Below are 18,062 nucleotides of genomic sequence, written 5' to 3'. Positions count from 1 at the left end.
CATGAACAGTAGGCCCCCAAGATTGAAATGAAATGTGACTTTGTAAATAGAGTGTGAGCTCTGGAGTCAGAAACTCTGCAATTTTTTTGGCTGGAGGATTTCACATATCTCAGTGTAAAAGATGATGGAAACGCAATCTCTGGCCTCAAAATGTCTGGAAAGTTAGAACTTATTCCAGAGCTTAGATAGAGTAGATTCCCTTCCAAAATCATAAGATTAAAGTCCTCCAAAATATTCTGGATCTTCCCAGCCACTTGGTCCTCCTCTTCCTTTCTTCTTGCCCCTCTGAAGTTCTAGTTCTTTGTTATGACACAGATTCTGGAACCCTCATAGACCACACTCCTGTAGTCTGCTTTGGTCTGATCAACCTGAGCCATATAGTTCCTCTGCAACCCTCTGCATGCTTATCTACAAGGGCCTCCCCCACATCCAAGTTCATACTGCTCAGAAACAGTGAGCTTGGAGTGTTCCGTTTATCTTGATCTCCCTCTGACAAAGAAATCCAGATGACACAGAACCCACTGAAGACGATACCTGGAAAATGGCAGTCTTGGGTATGGACTGACTCCCTCTCTAAGGCTTTCTGGACACTACTGACTCAGATGTCTTATCCTCAGAGACTGAAACACTGCTTTACCTTACTTGCTGCTTTCTTTCAAATTCAATATCCTTTCTTTCACTCTCACTGATCCTTCTGGAAGTCTGGGGAAAACAATCCACAGTCAACTCAACTCAAGAGTGAGAACACTGATTTTCCCTTTGGTTTCAGGAATTTGAATTAGTAAAAGAAAATAACCATCCTCTGGAATAATAGGAAAATTCCTTAACTTGCTATCTCACTTCTGGTAATACTCCTCACTTTATAATCTGCTTCAATTCTTCCTCTTATTTTCCTTATAAATGGAGTGGATCATCTTCTGTCCAATAGCTACTGCATTTCAGACACTACTCAAAGGGAGTACCAGAGCTTGATCCAAGTACACAACCTGGTTATCCCTTTCCCCTAAGAATTATTTCACATCAATGATGAAATTCTGACTTACATGAAAGAAGCCAAACCGACTATTTACTATTAATTTTAGTGATTCATTAGGAGAAAATCCCAGAAGGCTGACTTGTTGAGGAAATTTTCTCACATGATCTAACGCCTGAAAGATTTGATAGACATTTGCCCAATTTTCCCCAATTGGAGGTGTGTCATTACATCCTGAGGTGAATTCATCTATCACTTACTGACAGCAGTCTTAATCTTGGTGTAATTAATTTTCTTAGCCCTTCATAGTTCAATTGTCTTCACCATTTTTCACTGTCATGGGAAGATTTGTGATAGCTTTGTTCATTCATTCATTCATTCCTCCCTTCCTCCTCCTTCCTTCCTACTTCTCTTTCTCTTTCCCTCCCTTCTTCCCCACTTCTTTCCTCCTTTTCTCCCTCCTGCCTGCCTGTCTGCCTGTCTGCCTTTCTTCTTCTAAAGGCTCCTTAGTCTCAGTTCTTCATAACCTTTGCAAGGTATCTAATTAAGATTTGTCTCTCCAATTACACATACACAGATATCATTCAGGCAGTTCCAGCATGCTTTCTTCTATTAACCAAAATAACAGTCATCACAAATAACTCTTATCATGAATGGCTTTGTGCATGATGACTAAAAGGTCTTTCCCAATGGTAAGAAATTTCTGTCTTCTGCTATGGTTTTCATTATTATGACCAACTTCATTCAGTCAGGAGCCTCTAAAATTTTTGGTCACTCACTCATGTAACTATATTTGCACACACATTCCATATATACATATATATATAAACATATGTTTGTATATATATTATATATTGTATATATATTACATACTAGTATACTAATATATGTTTGATATTGTTAGAACTAATTTTTTTTCTCAGTGGCTTGTTTTGTGTATTACTGTTTTCCTCTAATCTTCTGCCTGCAGAGAGTAAAGGATCCAATTGAGGAGGAAATCTGCCACATTTTCCACTCTAAATCAAGGATATACAGCAGTTGAGATTCTTAGTATCTGACCAAAAAGAACAACATAAAAAAATGGGTAGGGGACAATAAGATGAGGGAAGAAAGGAGTTCAGGTAGCAGAAAAGGGGGTAGAGGAGAAATGTCTATTTGGTGAAAACAGTTAAGAGGCAACCAGAAGTTGTCTCTGATAATGACCAGGTCTAAATAAGCAGGCCTACAGGTGAAGTTTTGTTGCAGAAATAACTTTGGCTGTCATCCTGACTCTATTGGGACTTGCCATTCTGGCTATTTTATTAACAAGATGGACACGACGCAAGCAAAATGGTGAGTAACACGTCAAGATGGAAATTTTCTGTGAAAGCCACAATGGAAGGGATATAAGATCCAGTCACAGTTTGTTTCTACTTACTAGATATCTAGAGACTTTGTCAATATTATGGGAATCTATTTCAATACATGAATCAAAGAATCTTTGACTTACTAGTGATTCCTCTTGCACTTTTGAACTCCCAAATCTCATTACCAACAATGTCAACCCCCCAAAAAAGCAGATTGAATTTAGCAATAGTAATAAGAATATTCTAAAATCACTTGAGCTCCAAGGGAAATGATCTGAGCAATAAAAATGGAAAAGACAAGACACTGTGCTAGTAGACACTGTTAGCTAGTATTAAACCAAAAGAATTCAAGATTTTTAGTGACTTAATACTGCAGAGATGATAAGAAGAGACAAACACAGAGAAGTATTTGTCAATCAAACAGAGATGGGGCCCATGTAGACAATGGCATATTTCTATGCCACAAGATCTCTCTTTCCAGGATTTTCCTCAGTATCTTCCCCACTCCCTTCTAGTCAGCTGCATCCCCTCCCTATTTCTCATCTCAGTACCTATGAGCCCTCAGAGAATTAGTGTGGAGGTACCCGTAGAACAGGACTAGCTGGAGGTGCTGAAAAGAGGTAGGAATCTGTAACATATCATATCAAGAGGGCCACCTTGGGAGCAAAGAAGCAGAGTTTATAGTGAGAAGAGTTGGGTGAGGAGGAAGAACAACTCTCACAAGTAGCTAATAGCAATATTTTTGCTTCATTCTTCCACAGAAATTGATGTCTCAAGATACAGTTCAGAACAAAGTACGTATTAAGACTCATGAAAAAAGCAAAGATAGAAAGCATAATGGAATTTCCATAAGCCAGGATTGAAATCTGTCTTGTTTACCATTGTATCCCCAGCAATTTGCATAATGCATCATCCCATGAACTGAACTTCTAATTTACTGAGAGAAATCCACCAAAGGGTTCTATGCAATACTGAGTACCAAACCGAAATTGGGCAGAAAAAATCTAATAGGGGATAGGTCTGCATGATTCTGAGGCTCTCTTCAGATGCTGCCTGTGGTCCAAGAGCAGCAACAGAAATACCAAGTCACAAAAACAGCAGATACCACAAGCAATGGAATACAAGGTCTAAATCTGGTAGTGAAGAAGGCCTCAGCAAGGTGGCTAGGTAGAAGAATCAAAGATAGCCAGGAATAATAAGAGTGAAAACAACTAAAATGATTATGACTGAGAACACTGAGTTCAAGATGTTAAGAGATGCAGATTTTCTATGGCAATGTCTAGTGAGACATCAAAGTTGCTGAAAGATAGTCCAGGATTAGTAAGAAAAGAAAAACAGGAGCTAAATCCTGGAGTACCAAGAAGGAAATCAATTTGAGGCCTCTTCTGACCTACTATTAAGTCTAGTGAAACTGGTGACTGGCACAGTCACTTATCTGCTCCCACTGTGCACAGTCCCTCGTTCTTGCAAAGTAAAATAATTCCCATCATTATTCATTACTGAGAGTTCATTTCTATTATTAGCTCTCAGTCTTAAAGCCTCTCTCCTTTTCAAGAAGCAAAACCATGAAGCACACTCTCCTTTTTTCTCCAGGTGCTGGTCTTCTGGACTATGAGGATGGTAGAGGTAAGGGGATTAGGAGCTACCACAGAATTAATGGAGGAATGTGTTCCTTAGAGAACAAAGAAACTCATCTCCCTTTGAGCATGATTTGTTAAGTCAGCATATCTTTTGCTGTGATCATATCCAACTGTCAATCCATCTTTCTATGTGTGTATGTGTATATATGTGTGTGTATAGATAAATGGATAGATAGATGATAGATTTGTGTATTTTTCTCAGAAAAGGCAAATATGTCCCCATCCTAAGACATTAAAAAAAATTTTACAGCTCCTATTTCCAAGATCTTGGAAAGGCTAAGAAACTTCTCTGAAACAATTTCCTAGATATATAAAATAGAGATAAAGTATATAATTCATGGGTCATCATCAAGACTGAATAGTATACATGAAAAGACACTGTAAGCTATAAAGCACAATAGGTGAGCATAACTTATATTATTATCTTCATTCTAGAAGATGAAATTGAGAGACACCTGAGTGGCTCAGTGATTAAGCATCTACCTTCAGCTCGGGATGTGATCCCAGAGTTCTGGGATCGAGTCCCGCATCAGGTTCCTGCATGGAGCCTGCTTCTCCTCCCTCTGCCTATGTCTCTGCTTCTTTCTGTATCTCTCATAAGTAAATAAATAAAATCTTTTAAAAAGATGAAATTGTATGCAAAAGTTTAAGAGACTTAACCAAATTCACCTAGCAAAAAAAGGAGTTGGATATATCCATATCCAGGTTGGTGGCCCGGAGTTCTATACTCATATTCTCACACTACACTATTACCATTTGGTTAAGACCAAAAAAGGCTCTTTTAAAATTGAATTTCAGTATTTATTATTAACATTACTAATACTAATCAAATTAATTAATATTAATCAAATCAGGACATGTAGTTTGACATGACTCAAAAATAATGATAATTTGAAATAAAAAGTCCAGAAATCTAATGTTTCTAAGTAGATTCCAAAGCACTCTCCTCTTTTGTAGGGACACACAGATACACACATACACACACACTTTACAAGCATAAAGATTTGTATTTCTAAAAGGAGAGAGGAAGCAGCTTGGTCACTTTGCTTGCTGTCATGCCCCACACTTGGCCTCTTCATGTATACCTCCTCTTCTTACTTCTATAATTCATCTGTCATGACCAACAGAGTGAGGAGCAAAGAGCTGTGGCATCCTCTCTTTTCTGAAATGGAATCCAAAGAAAATGGGAACATCTGGGAAAATAGAAAAATCCTGCTAGTTGGCCTTAGACATACGATTAAACATTGCTTGATGAGCTGTTAATAAACTTTATCTGGTTTTTCCCCCCCAAAAAATTGTCCCTCTCAGAGATCTAAGAAGAGGTAAACAGATTTTCACCCAAAAAGTAAATATCGTAGGCATACTTGTCAAGATAGAATCTCATTATGTTTTAATCTTGTCTTTTAGGATTCCGGCATTTGTATTCAACAGAAAGTGGTAAATAAATTAGATGTTGAATTTTTAAGAAATTAATACAGAAATCTATTTATGAGAAATTAAGAATCTTATGTTTTTCCTTCAATCCTCTAGATGCTTCCTATGATGATCAAGGTAAGTAAAATCCCTGAAAATTCATCACATGTACTGAAATTCGACCCATGTACTGAAATTCCAAGAGCACAAACAAGGGCTGCTTTCCTCTACTGTTGTCATTTACATCTTATGTTTCTTGGGAAAACAAAACTTCTCAGAATAATTCATCATTACAACATTACATTAAACAAGTGCAAGAAGCTATCGGAATGTGAGAAATGTAAGGATACACAGATAAGTAAAATGCAATTATACACGACAGGAAAGGGAGATAATTAAATGCACCCAATATCTCTTATGTACTAGCCACTCTTGGGGACATTTCATTTTATTTTAACATCTACAAATGACCCTGTGAACCACATAGAATGAATTACCCCCAAAAGCCCCTGTGGTTATTCAAGGCCTCTATAGGTTAGCCTACAGGTTGCTCTCGTGCAAATTAGAGAGTATTCCTCTCTCTAGGCAGATGCAGCCCTACTCAAAGATTGCTGGGATTTCAGTCCCCAAATCTCTCTGTGCAACAACCAACCTACACAAACATAATACAGTGGTCCTGAAGATAGAGGAGGGGTATCTCACTCTTAACACATCCGAAGCCCAAGTCCTAATCCTGCTGCATACCGGTAGTAGTATCTGAATTCCCCCAACTGCTCATGCCATCTATTCCTTTAACTTCTTTCTCTCACTCTCCTCATACAATCCACCATCAAATCCCATACCCACTACTTCCAAATTATATTCCAAATTAGATCACTTTTAACCATGATGACAATCTTAGCCCAAGCATTAACATCTCTTGCCTGAAGTACTTCACCTGACCCCTAACTGGTTTCTTTATACTTGCCTTCTTATAGTTTATTTTTGTTATCAGTAAGGATGATCCTTAATAAGCAGTTCTTAAATCAATTAACGTACTATATACATTATTATCCCTAATTTACAGAAGAGAAATGTAAGCATGAAAAATGAAAAAAAAAAAAAAAAAAAGAAAAATGAAAAAAGCCCAAAGCCACAGGGCTTGCAAGTGACTCAACCTGATAGAAGTTTAGAATTATCTTACTCTAATTTCATATAATTTATTCTTACACGATTTAGTAATACCTTACTAATTTCCAGCTATGGAACTTTAGTGTAGAGTCTGCAATCTTAGTTTCTTTCTTTTTTTTTTTTAATAATAAATTTATTTTTTATTGGTGTTCAATTTGCCAACATACAGAATAACACCCAGTGCTCATCCCGTCAAGTGCCCCCCTCAGTGCCCGCCACCCAGTCCCCCCCACACCCCCGCCCTCCTCCCCTTCCACCACCCCTAGTTCGTTTCCCGGAGTTAGGAGTCTTTATATTCTGTCTCCCTTTCTGATATTTCCTACCCATTTTTTCTCCCTTCCCTTCTATTCTCTTTCACTATTATTTATATTCCTCAAATAAATGAGAACATATAATGTTTGTCCTTCTCCGATTGACTTATTTCACTCAGCATAATAACCTCCAGTTCCATCTATTCTAGGCTACCCTTGCATTCTTAGGGAAAACTTGGATTAGTAGGCATTTTTTGTGATCTAAATAAGCCATAATCTAAAATTCATAAAGCCAAATGACAACTCATTTCTTTGATTTCCCACTCTAAGGTGGCCCTATGAATCTCAGTCATCTTGTTGCTAAGTTCCCAAACTCACCAGGCTGTCTTCTATCATTCAGGATATATAAATATAAATATAAATATAAATATAAATATAAATATAAATATAAATATAAATATAAATATAAATATAAATAAATATAAATATAAATCAACTGGAGACTACAATCTTCTGACAGGAAAAATATTGAGCAAAGTCATGTCTGTTTAGGTGTATAAAATTTAGTACTTAAGTTTTAGTATTTAAATATATCACATGTTATAGATTAAAGTTGCCATGATAATTCACAAATTTTGAAATGCACTGAATTTATTTTTAATGTTATTAAGTTTTACAGCAAATATAATTACAGCACATGAAAGTGTTCAGCGCCTTTCGGTATTTTCTGTTTTTAAAATACTGACAGAGCCTGGAGAAACAAGTAACATTAGCGTAAACCAGAAGATTTTGTGTCTTGGACTTAATCTTATCACAGTGATAAGATTTCTATACTCAGGTATAGAAGGAAAGAACTCATTTTCAGAAAGGGGATGAGAGAAAACAATATTGTCTTTACATTTCTGGGTAGATTTTTACTTATACTTTAGTAAAATATCAAATTAGACCATCATGCAACATAATTTGTCATTTCCAGAGTGTTGGTTTTTACACTTTCATGAAAATAAAAATGATAGCATGATGAGTTTTCATATAATTTCCTTTGTCTCTCTCCAGATCTTTTAGAAAATGTTTCCATGGCATCACTAAAAAATAAGTTTTAGGTTATAGGATGCATATCTATATCTATATATGTATGTATGTATATGTATATAGGTGTGTGTATTCATTATAATTTGCCATCTCTTCATTAAACTTGAATTCTCAATCAGCTGATTAAATATTTGCCTTTTTTTCCTCTTACTTAGCCTCAACTTATTATAACTAACATGTTCTTCCACTTCAGTGTTTCTTTCCAGGCATAGTTTATTATTTTTTCTCCCTAGATATTTCCCTTTGTTAACCTTTGCTTACTTTTTCATGTCATTTGACTCATAAAGTAGTCCATCAGAAGATTTTGCCTGCAGCTTCTTGCCTACTTGGATATTTGAGGGTGTTAATTGGGTAATCCTCTGTAATGATATCAAAACTACAGAAATAGAAAATCTAAACTGATTTTTCTTGATTTATTTGTGTTTTAGAGGGATCAAAAGGAGATTACAGTAAGTATTCTCTTGTTTTTCAATGAAAATTTACTTCCCATTGGTAACATTTCCCTAGATTGTAAATGCTCTGAGGAAAGAGCATACCATCAGTTCATATGAAAACTAGGTAATAGAAAGTCTCCTAGCACTGGTTTAGGATAGTCTGCCATTAGCAAACTCAGTTTCCAAACTTGGTCTGCTGGTTTCCAAACTGACTGAGAGGAATGCAAAAAAAAAAAAAAGAAAAGAAAAGAAAAGAAAATGATAAGTGACAGAGAAAGGAAGTGATAGAAATAAAGGAGGAGAAAAGGAGAGGAAAAGAAAGGAAAGGAGGGGGAAGGGATGAGGACAAAGAAAAATGTAAGCCACGGAGTTTCATAGGAATAGCATCTGTCTACTAAAAAGCTGAAACCTTTTAGATAGATGGAAAGGATGGAGTTGGGAGTGGCCTCTGGTGCCCACCACCAGGTCAGTGGGTCGCCCTGGGCCTGGGCTGCAACTCCTGAGAGGAGGTCACAGTGACTGACTGATATGCAAGTCAAGGATCCAAATCCTGACAATTTACCTCATGTTTCTCTGTGTGTGTTTTAGCACCATCAACCAACTCCCTAGGTAAGTTCCTTATGGTTTTTCCCCTATCTGGTTTGCACACTCTGTGGTTTCTGTATTTTTCTTTTTCTTTCTCTCAAAGAAGTTTTTAAAGTACAAAAATAGACACTTGTAAATTCACATCTTATATTTGATAGATTTTTTGTCATATTTCTCAAGTGACAGATAATATAGAAATCCCTTTCGTCCTCATCCCTCCACACATTCCACTTTCCCCACTGCCCAAGCCCTTAAAAATGTACCATAAATCTTGTAAGTTTATTTTCATCTATTTGTATAATTGCTAAGCATCACTGAACAATATATAGTATTGTTTTGTATGTATTCATGTAAAAATTGTACTAAAATGACACTATTCTGCATCATTACAACTTGCTTTTTCCAAAAAAAATATTGTAGTATTGAAAGTATACAGAAAACCAGGTTACATATTTTAATTGTTAAATTTCAGTTTGTGAACATATTTTTTCTATTCTTTCTCCTACTGACATGTTCTCAATATTTCTAATTTCTGCTATCATAAATAATGCTACAAAATGTCCTTATGTAGTTTCTAAAATAGTTTATCCAAGGTACACAGACTGAAATGGGATTAATCTCAATGCGTATGAACATTTATGTAACTTAAACACATTTTTATTTTACTAGTTGTCATTTAATTGAATTCCATGGTATTCACATAGGAGGCACATCAAAATGTGTAAAAGTTTCCCATTTCCTTGCATTATTAACAACCCTGATTTTGTCATATTTTCACATTATTGCCACTTAGTGTAAAATTTTTAATTTGCACTTTCCCACTTACTACTGAAACTGAGTATCTTCTCATATGTTTACTACCTACTTAGGCTTCATTTAGTTTACCCATTTATCTATTAGGTTATTGAATTTTAGAAATTCTTTATAATTATGAAAGCTAGTCTTTTATATATTTGCAAATATCTTCTCTTGCATATATTGCAAATATTTGCAATTCTATCTCTTACTTTTACATTTTTATGGTGTCTCTTGACATTTAGAAGTCCCCATTCTTCCTCCTCCCCACCCACCCACAATTAGTTGTAGTATTTGCCAATCTTTTATTTTCATTTAGATTTTTTTTAATTTATTTTTTATTGGTGTTCAATTTACTAACATACAGAATAACACCCAGTGCCCGTCACCCATTCACTCCCACCCCCCGCCCTCCTCCCCTTCTACCACCCCTAGTTCGTTTCCCAGAGTTAGCAGTCTTTACGTTCTGTCTCCCTTTCTGATATTTCCCACACATTTCTTCTCCCTTCCCTTATATTCCCTTTTACTATTATTTAGATTCCCCAAATGAATGAGAACATATAATGTTTGTCCTTCTCCGACTGATTTTTATGGGGGTTTTGTTTTTTGGCCTTTCTTGTCTGGATATTACAAAAATGTTATCCTACACTTTCTCTTAATAGTTATAAAGTTTCTCCGTCCATATAGACAGGATGTTAATCCAAATGGAGGTTTTTGCGTTTGGGATTTTTTTTTTTTTTTTGCTTGTTTATAAATAATATAGAGAGGGGTTTAATTCTCTTTGGAAAACTAATTGTCCCATTGACTTATGCATTCTTTACCCATTGATTTGTAATACCTCTTTTATCTTATACTTAGTTTTCCCCTGGATTTTCTCTTCTGTTTTCAGGAAACTGTTGTCTTTTGCTCAACAGATATAAAATTGCTTCCATTACTAAAGCTTTATGACATTTATCATGAGGAATGGCACATTTTTTTTTTATCTTTGTTGTTCTTTTCAGAAATGCTTTGCCTATTCTTAGGCTTCTATTCTTACAAAATTTTACAATTCATTTGTTAAATCTGTATGAGTCACAGTAAGATTTCTTTAGAATTTCACCAAGTCTGTAGATTTATAAAATCAATTCTTCCTATGCATTAAAATGATAATGTATCTATTATTCAAATCTTCTTATATGCTCCTCAATAATGTTCTATAATTTTCTCTAAAGGGTCTAGAGCATCTTCTGTTAGATTAATTCCTATGCACATACTTGTTTTTATTTCTGTTGTGAATGGTGTTTTTTTCTGTTGGATTTTACAGACAATGATTGCTGCTGTATAAATTGTATGTTTTATTGTTGAGAGTAGATTTTGTATCTAGCCACCCTGTTGAGCTCTAAGACTTCCAATAATTTAGATTCTCTTGGATTTTGTATGCAGAAAGTCCTATCTGCAAAAACTAACAATTTTGAGTCTTCTTTCCAGCTCTCAAACTTTTTCTGTCCATAATACCCAGCACTAATACCAGCAATAATCACAGGAATCTTTCTTGGTATCTGTCATTAGCAGGAATACTTCTGGTTTCACCATTAAATGTGATGCTTGCTTCCATTTGGCACCTCCCTTTTACGGAGTTCAGAAAATTTCTATTTGTAGCTTGCTAACAAAAATCTTATTAAGAATAAGTATTGAATATATTTTAATTAATGCTTTTTGGTTTTTAATGGCATGAAATTATTTTATGATTCTAAAAATTGTTCACTCTATCTATGGATATGTCCTATTTTTATTCCTAGTATCACTGGGCTTGTGCCTTCTTTCTCTCTTTGATCATCATCATCGATGCCAAAGATAGTTGCTATTATTTATTACTCTATCTGAAAATCAATTTTGGTTTTGCAAAATATCTACTAATTATCTTTTCCTATTTTATTAGTTTCTGTTTTTATCTCTAGTATTTCCTTCATTCTATTTTTGTTCCTTTTTCTAATTTACTATGTGAAACCCTTCATTAATTTTCAGACCTTCTTATTTTCTAATAAAAATATTTAAGTTCATTCTAAATGCTATTAAAACCTCATTTCATAAAGCTTTGATATATAGTATTTTCTTTGACTTTCAGTTTAAACATTTCATAATTCCCATAATTTTAACAAATAAATTACAGAAAGTGTGTTTTAGTTTAATGTATGTTAGTTTTTCTACTTTTATTATTGATTTAAAATTGTATTATGATATAAAAGTGGGATGTGTGTGATTTAGGTTCTTTGAAATGTGTTGAGACTTTTGATGCTTTGTAAGTAAACTTACAAAAAATATTTTTTATTGGTTGGATTCAAGATTCTATTCACAGATGTACTATCAGCCCAAGCTTATTAACTTTATTATTCAAATGTTCTCTATTGTTATTCTTTTGCATTATATACTAGCTTCAGACAGCTAAGTTTAAGTCTCTAACTATAATTGTCTACTTTTGATGTCATTTTTCTTTTTAATACTTCCCATTTTTCCTTTCCATATTCTGGTTAGATATATACAAGTTCAACATATAATTGTTCTTTTTTTAAAAAATCGCTTTGTACAATAATACCATATCCATCCAAAGACTCATGAACACTTTTGGCTACATCTACATTATCTGATACTAGTATTACTACAAAACTTTTGTTCTAATATGTATTTTCCTATTAACTATTTTTATATCCTATTATTTTCAACCTTACAGCTTGTTTTTTTCTTATTTGTGTCTTTTTAAAAATAGTATATTGCTTGACTCTGTTCACATTAACAGTTATAAAATTTTGTTTCAGACTTTAGTCCATTTTACATTTATTGTAAATTGCTGATATATTTTACTTCAGTTCTGCCAATTTTACTGTGTTTTCTATTTACCATGTTTTATTCTTTTATTTTTTAAATCTTTTTCCTACTTTTTATTGGATTGTTAAATTTTCTTCTTCCTTTTGTTTTGCTTTACCTGTTTTGGTAGCTTTTATATTATTTGTCCTTACATTTATTTATTTATTTTTTTCTCATTAAACTTTTGTTTTAATGGGTCTCAAAATTCTGTGACAGATTTTTGGTCAAGTTGTTTCCATTAAAAAGTACTGATTTTATTTTATTTTTTTTACATTTTTTTAAAGTACTGATTTTAAAAACTAATAACTTAAAACTGCCACGCACGCACAAAAAAAAAACAAAAACAAAAACAAAAAAACAAATGGTCCACAAAACATTCTCCTTTCCTTCTGAAGGTTTTACGATGCATTGTTATCATTAACCAGTCTTTTACTATTAAACTTAAATGGCCAATTGACACAAACAGTTCTGAGACCGTTCTTCCACCACTGATTAAGACTGGGGTGGCAGGTATTGGGGATAATATTCATTTAGCCTTCTGAGCTTTCTGGGCAGACTTGGTGACTTTGCCAGCTCCAGCTGCCTTCTTGTCCACTACTTTGATGACACCCACAGCAACCGTCTGTCTCATGTCACGAACAGCAAAACGGCCCAGAGGAGGATAGTCAGAGAAGCTCTCAACACACATAGGTTTGCCAGGAACCATATCAACAATGGCAGCATCCCCAGATTTCAAGAACTTGGGACCATCTTCCAGCTTCTTTCCAGAACGACGATCTATCTTTTCCTTCAGCTCAGCAAACTTGCAGGCAATGTGAGCTGTGTGACAATCCAGCACAGGTGCATATCCAGCACTGATTTGGCCTGGATGGTTCAGGATAATCACCTGAGCCGTGAAGCCAGCTGCTTCCATTGGTGGGTCATTTTTGCTGTCACCAGCCACGTTGCCACAACGAACATCTTTGACAGATACGTTCTTGACATTGAAGCCCACATTGTCCCCAGGAAGAGCCTCACTCAAAGCTTCATGGTGCATTTCAACAGACTTTACTTCAGTTGTAACATTGACTGGAGCAAAGGTGACCACCATACCAGGCTTAAGAACACCAGTCTCCACTCGACCCACTGGGACAGTACCAATACCACCAATTTTGTAGACGTCTTGGTGGCAGAATGCAATCCAGGGCTTCAAGCAGTGTGGTTCCGCTGGCATTCCCATCTTTACGGGTGACTTTCCATCCCTTGAACCAAGGCATGTTAGCACTTGGCTCCAGCATGTTGTCACCATTCCAACCAGAAATTGGCACAAATGCTACTGTGTCGGGGTTGTAGCCAATTTTCTTAATGTAGGTGCTGACTTCTTTAACGATTTCCTCGTATCTCTTCTGGCTGTAGGGTGGTTCAGTGGAATCCATTTTGTTAACACCAACAATTAGTTGTTTTACACCCAGTGTGTAAGCCAGAAGGGCATGCTCACGGGTCTGCCCATTCTTGGAGATACCTGCTTCAAATTCACCAACACCAGCAGCAACAATCAGGACAGCACATTCAGCCTGAGATGTGCCTGTAATCATGTTTTTGATAAAGTCTCTGTGTCCTGGGGCATCAATGATGGTCACATAATACTTGCTGGTCTCGAATTTCCACAGGGAGATATCAATGGTGATACCACGTTCACGTTCAGCTTTCAGTTTATCCAAGACCCAGGCATACTTGAAGGAGCCTTTTCCCATCTCAGCAGCCTCCTTCTCAAATTTTTCGATAGTTCTCTTGTCGATCCCACCACATTTGTAGATCAGATGGCCAGTAGTGGTAGACTTGCCCGAATCTACGTGTCCAATGACGACGATGTTGATGTGAGTCTTCTCCTTTCCCATTTTGGTTTAGGTTTAGCGGTGGTTTTCACGACACCTGTGTTCTGGCGGCAAACCCGTTGCGAAAAAGCTGTCCTTAACATTTATAACATTCATACCACTTGATTTTTCTAAAAAAAAAAAAAAAAAAAAACCTAATCAGTATATTATTCTTCCTCTAAGACTAGACAATAAACTCTTTTGACTATCTTCCCTTTCAACATCTTCCATGTTGTTTCATAGTATGACTTTCAAGAACAAAAATAATTGTTTACTTATTTATAGTAATAGATTTATAAAAATGTATCAGCATTTTGTCTTCTTATGATTGTTTGCTATATCCTGTGTCCTTTTCTCTCTTCTTACCCAAGTATAGTCCTTTTGTTATTCTTTTTTGTTATTTTTTTATTTTACTTATTTTTTTATTTATTTTTTATTGGTGTTCAATTTACCAATATACAGATTAACCCCCAAAGCCCATCACCCATTCACTCCCACCCCCCGCCCTCCTCCCCTTCTACCACCCCTAGTTCATTTCCCAGAGTTAGGAGTCTTTACGTTCTGTCTCCCTTTCTCATATTTCCCACACACTTCTTCTCCCTTCCCTTATATTCCCTTTCACTATTATTTATATTCCCCAAATGAATGAGAACATATAATGTTTGTCCTTCTCCGATTGACTTACTTCACTCAGCATAATACCCTCCAGTTCCATCCACGTCGAAGCAAATGGTGGGTATCGTCGTTTCTAATGGCTGAGGAATATTCCATTGTATATATAAACCACATCATCTTTACCCATTCATCTTTCGATGGACACCGAGGCTCCTTCCACAGTTTGGCTATTGTGGACATTGCTGCTAGAAACATCGGGGTGCAGGTGTCCCGGCGTTTCATTGCATCTGTATCTTTGGGGTAAATCCCCAGCAGTGCAATTGCTGGGTGGTAGGGCTGGTCTATTTTTAACTCTTTGAGGAACCTTTTGTTTCTTTTGACTTCATGAATGTATCTTGCAAGAAGTTACTGTGGTCAAGTTCAAAAAGGGTGTTGCCTGTGTTCTTGTCTAGGATTTTGATGGAATCTTGCCTCACATTTAGATCTTTCATCCATTTTGAGTTTATCTTTGTGTATGGTGAAAGGGAGTGGTCTAGTTTCATTCTTCTGCATGTGGATGTCCAATTTGCCCAGCACCATTTATTGAAGAGACTGTCTTTCTTCCAATGGATAGTCTTTCCCCCTTTATCGAATAATACTTGACCATAAAGTTCAGGGTCCACTTCTGGATTCTCTATTCTGTTCCATTGATCTATGTGTCTGTTTTTGTGCCAGTACCACACTGTCTTGATGACCACAGCTTTGTAGTACAACCTGAAATCTGGCATTGTGATGCCCCCAGCTACGGTATTCTTTTTTATTTTTTTTTATTTTTATTTATTTATGATAGTCACACAGAGAGAGAGAGAGAGAGAGAGGCAGAGACACAGGCAGAGGGAGAAGCAGACTCCATGCACCGGGAGCCCGACGTGGGATTCGATCCCGGGTCTCCAGGATTGCGCCCTGGGCCAAAGGCAGGCGCCAAACCGCTACGCCTCCCAGGGATCCCTTGGTATTCTTTTTTAAAATTCCCCTGGCTATTCAGGGTCTTTTCTGATTCCACACAAATCTTAAAATAATTTGTTCTAACTCTCTGAAGAAACTCCATGGTATTTTGATAGGGATTGCATTAAACGTGTAAATTGCCCTGGGTAACCTTGACATTTTCACAATATTAATTCTTCCAATGCATGAGCATGGAATATTTTTCCATCTCTTTGTGTCTTCCTCAAATTCTTTCAGAAGTGTTCTATAGTTTTTAGGGTATAGATCCTTTACCTCTTTGGTTAGGTTTATTCTGCTTTTGGGTGCAATTGTAAATGGGATTGAGTCCTTAATTTCTCTTTCTTCAGTCTCATTGTTAGTGTATAGAAATGCCACTGATTTCTGGGCATTGATTTTGTATTCTGCCACGCTACCAAATTGCTGTATGAGTTCTAGCAATCTTGGGGTGGAGACTTTTGGGTTTTCTATGTAGAGTATCATGTCATCGGCGAAGAGAGAGAGTTTGACTTCTTCTTTGCCAATTTGAATGCCTTTAATGTCTTTTTGTTGTCTGATTGCTGAGGCTAGGACTTCCAGTACTATGTTGAATAGCAGTGGTGAGAGTGGACATCCGGTCTTGTTCCTGATCTTAGGGGAAAGGCTCCCAGCGCTTTCCCATTGAGAATGATATTTGCTGTGGGCTTTTCGTAGATGGCTTTTAAGATGTTGAGGAATGTTCCCTCTATCCCTACGCTCTGTAGAGTTTTGATCAGAAATGGATGCTGTATTTTGTCAAATGCATTCTCTGCATCTAATGAGAGGATCATATGGTACTTGATTTTTCTCTTGCTGATATGATGAATCACACTGATTGTTTTACGAGTGTTGAACCAGCCTTGTGTCCCGGGGATAAATCCTACTTGGTCATGGTGAATAATTTTCTTAATGTATTGTTGGATCCTATTGGCTAGTATCTTGTTGAGAATTTTTGCATCCATGTTCATCAGGGATATTGGTCTGTAATTATCCTTTTTGGTGGGGTCTTTGTCTGGTTTTGGAATTAAGGTGGTGCTGGCCTCATAGAACTAATTTGGAAGTACTCCATCTCTTTCTATCTTTCCAAACAGATTTAGTAGAATAGGTATGGTTTCTTCTTTAAACGTTTGATAGAATTCCCCTGGGAAGCCATCTGGCCCTGGACTCTTGTGTCTTGGGAGGTTTTTGATGACTGCTTCAATTTCCTCCCTGGTTATTGGCCTGTTCAGGTTTTCTATTTCTTCCTGTTCCAGTTTTGGTAGTTTGTGGCTTTCCAGGAATGTGTCCATTTCTCCTAGATTGCCTAATTTATTGGCGTATAGCAGTTCATAATGTGTTTTTAAAACCGTTTGTATTTCCTTGGTGTTGGTAGTGATCTCACCTTTCTCATTCATGATTTTATTAATTTGAGTCTTCTCTCTCTTCTTTTTAATAAGGCTGGCTAATGGTTTATCTATCTTATTAATTCTTTCAAAGAACCAACTCCTGGTTCTGTTGATCTGTTCCACAGTTCTTCTGGTCTCGATTTCATTGAGTTCTGCTCGAATCTTTATTAACTCTCTTCTTCTGCTGGGTGTAGGATATATTTGCTGTTTTTTTCTCTAGCTCCTTTATGTGTAAGGTTAGCTTTTGTATTTGAGTTCTTTCCAGTTTTTGAATGGATGTTTGTATTGCGATGTATTTCCCCCTTAAGACTGCTTTTGCTGCATCCCAAAGATTTTGAATGGTTGTATCTTCATTCTCATTAGTTTCCATGAATCTTTTTAATTCATCCTTAATTTCCTGGTTGACCCTTTCATCTTTTAGCAGGATGGTCCTTAACCTCCATGTGTTTTGTGTCCTTCCAAAGTTCTTGCTGTGATTTAGTTCTAATTTCAAGGCATTATGGTCTGAGAATATGCAGGGGACGATCCCAATCTTTTGGTATCGGTTAAGACCCGATTTGTGACCCAGTATGTGGTCTATTCTGGAGAAAGTTCCATGTGCACTTGAGAAGAATGTGTATTCAGTTGAGTTTGGATGTAAAGTTCTGTAGATATCTGTGAAATCCATCTG

General features: G+C 36.3%; 1 protein-coding gene across 24 annotated transcripts in view; it reads left to right on the top strand.

Moving 5' to 3' along the window:
• The first annotated feature begins 330 nt into the window (after positions 1 to 330).
• The window catches only part of TSBP1 (testis expressed basic protein 1), a 199,985-nt gene continuing 182,253 nt past the window's right edge, over positions 331 to 18,062 (top strand). For all 24 annotated transcript variants that reach the window (XM_038553671.1, XM_038553668.1, XM_038553664.1 and 21 more), the window contains exons 1-8: positions 331 to 554; positions 2,219 to 2,305; positions 3,081 to 3,113; positions 3,913 to 3,945; positions 5,367 to 5,396; positions 5,490 to 5,510; positions 8,314 to 8,334; positions 8,908 to 8,928. In XM_038553671.1, coding sequence (XP_038409599.1) covers positions 542 to 554; positions 2,219 to 2,305; positions 3,081 to 3,113; positions 3,913 to 3,945; positions 5,367 to 5,396; positions 5,490 to 5,510; positions 8,314 to 8,334; positions 8,908 to 8,928 — 259 coding nt within the window. In that variant the 5' untranslated portion in view covers positions 331 to 541. The remainder of the gene's footprint in view (positions 555 to 2,218; positions 2,306 to 3,080; positions 3,114 to 3,912; positions 3,946 to 5,366; positions 5,397 to 5,489; positions 5,511 to 8,313; positions 8,335 to 8,907; positions 8,929 to 18,062) is intronic.

The sequence above is a fragment of the Canis lupus genome, chromosome 12 (genome assembly GCF_011100685.1).
Source record: "Canis lupus familiaris isolate Mischka breed German Shepherd chromosome 12, alternate assembly UU_Cfam_GSD_1.0, whole genome shotgun sequence".
NCBI lineage: Eukaryota > Metazoa > Chordata > Mammalia > Carnivora > Canidae > Canis > Canis lupus.
This window is presented reverse-complemented; position numbering and strand designations above follow the sequence as displayed.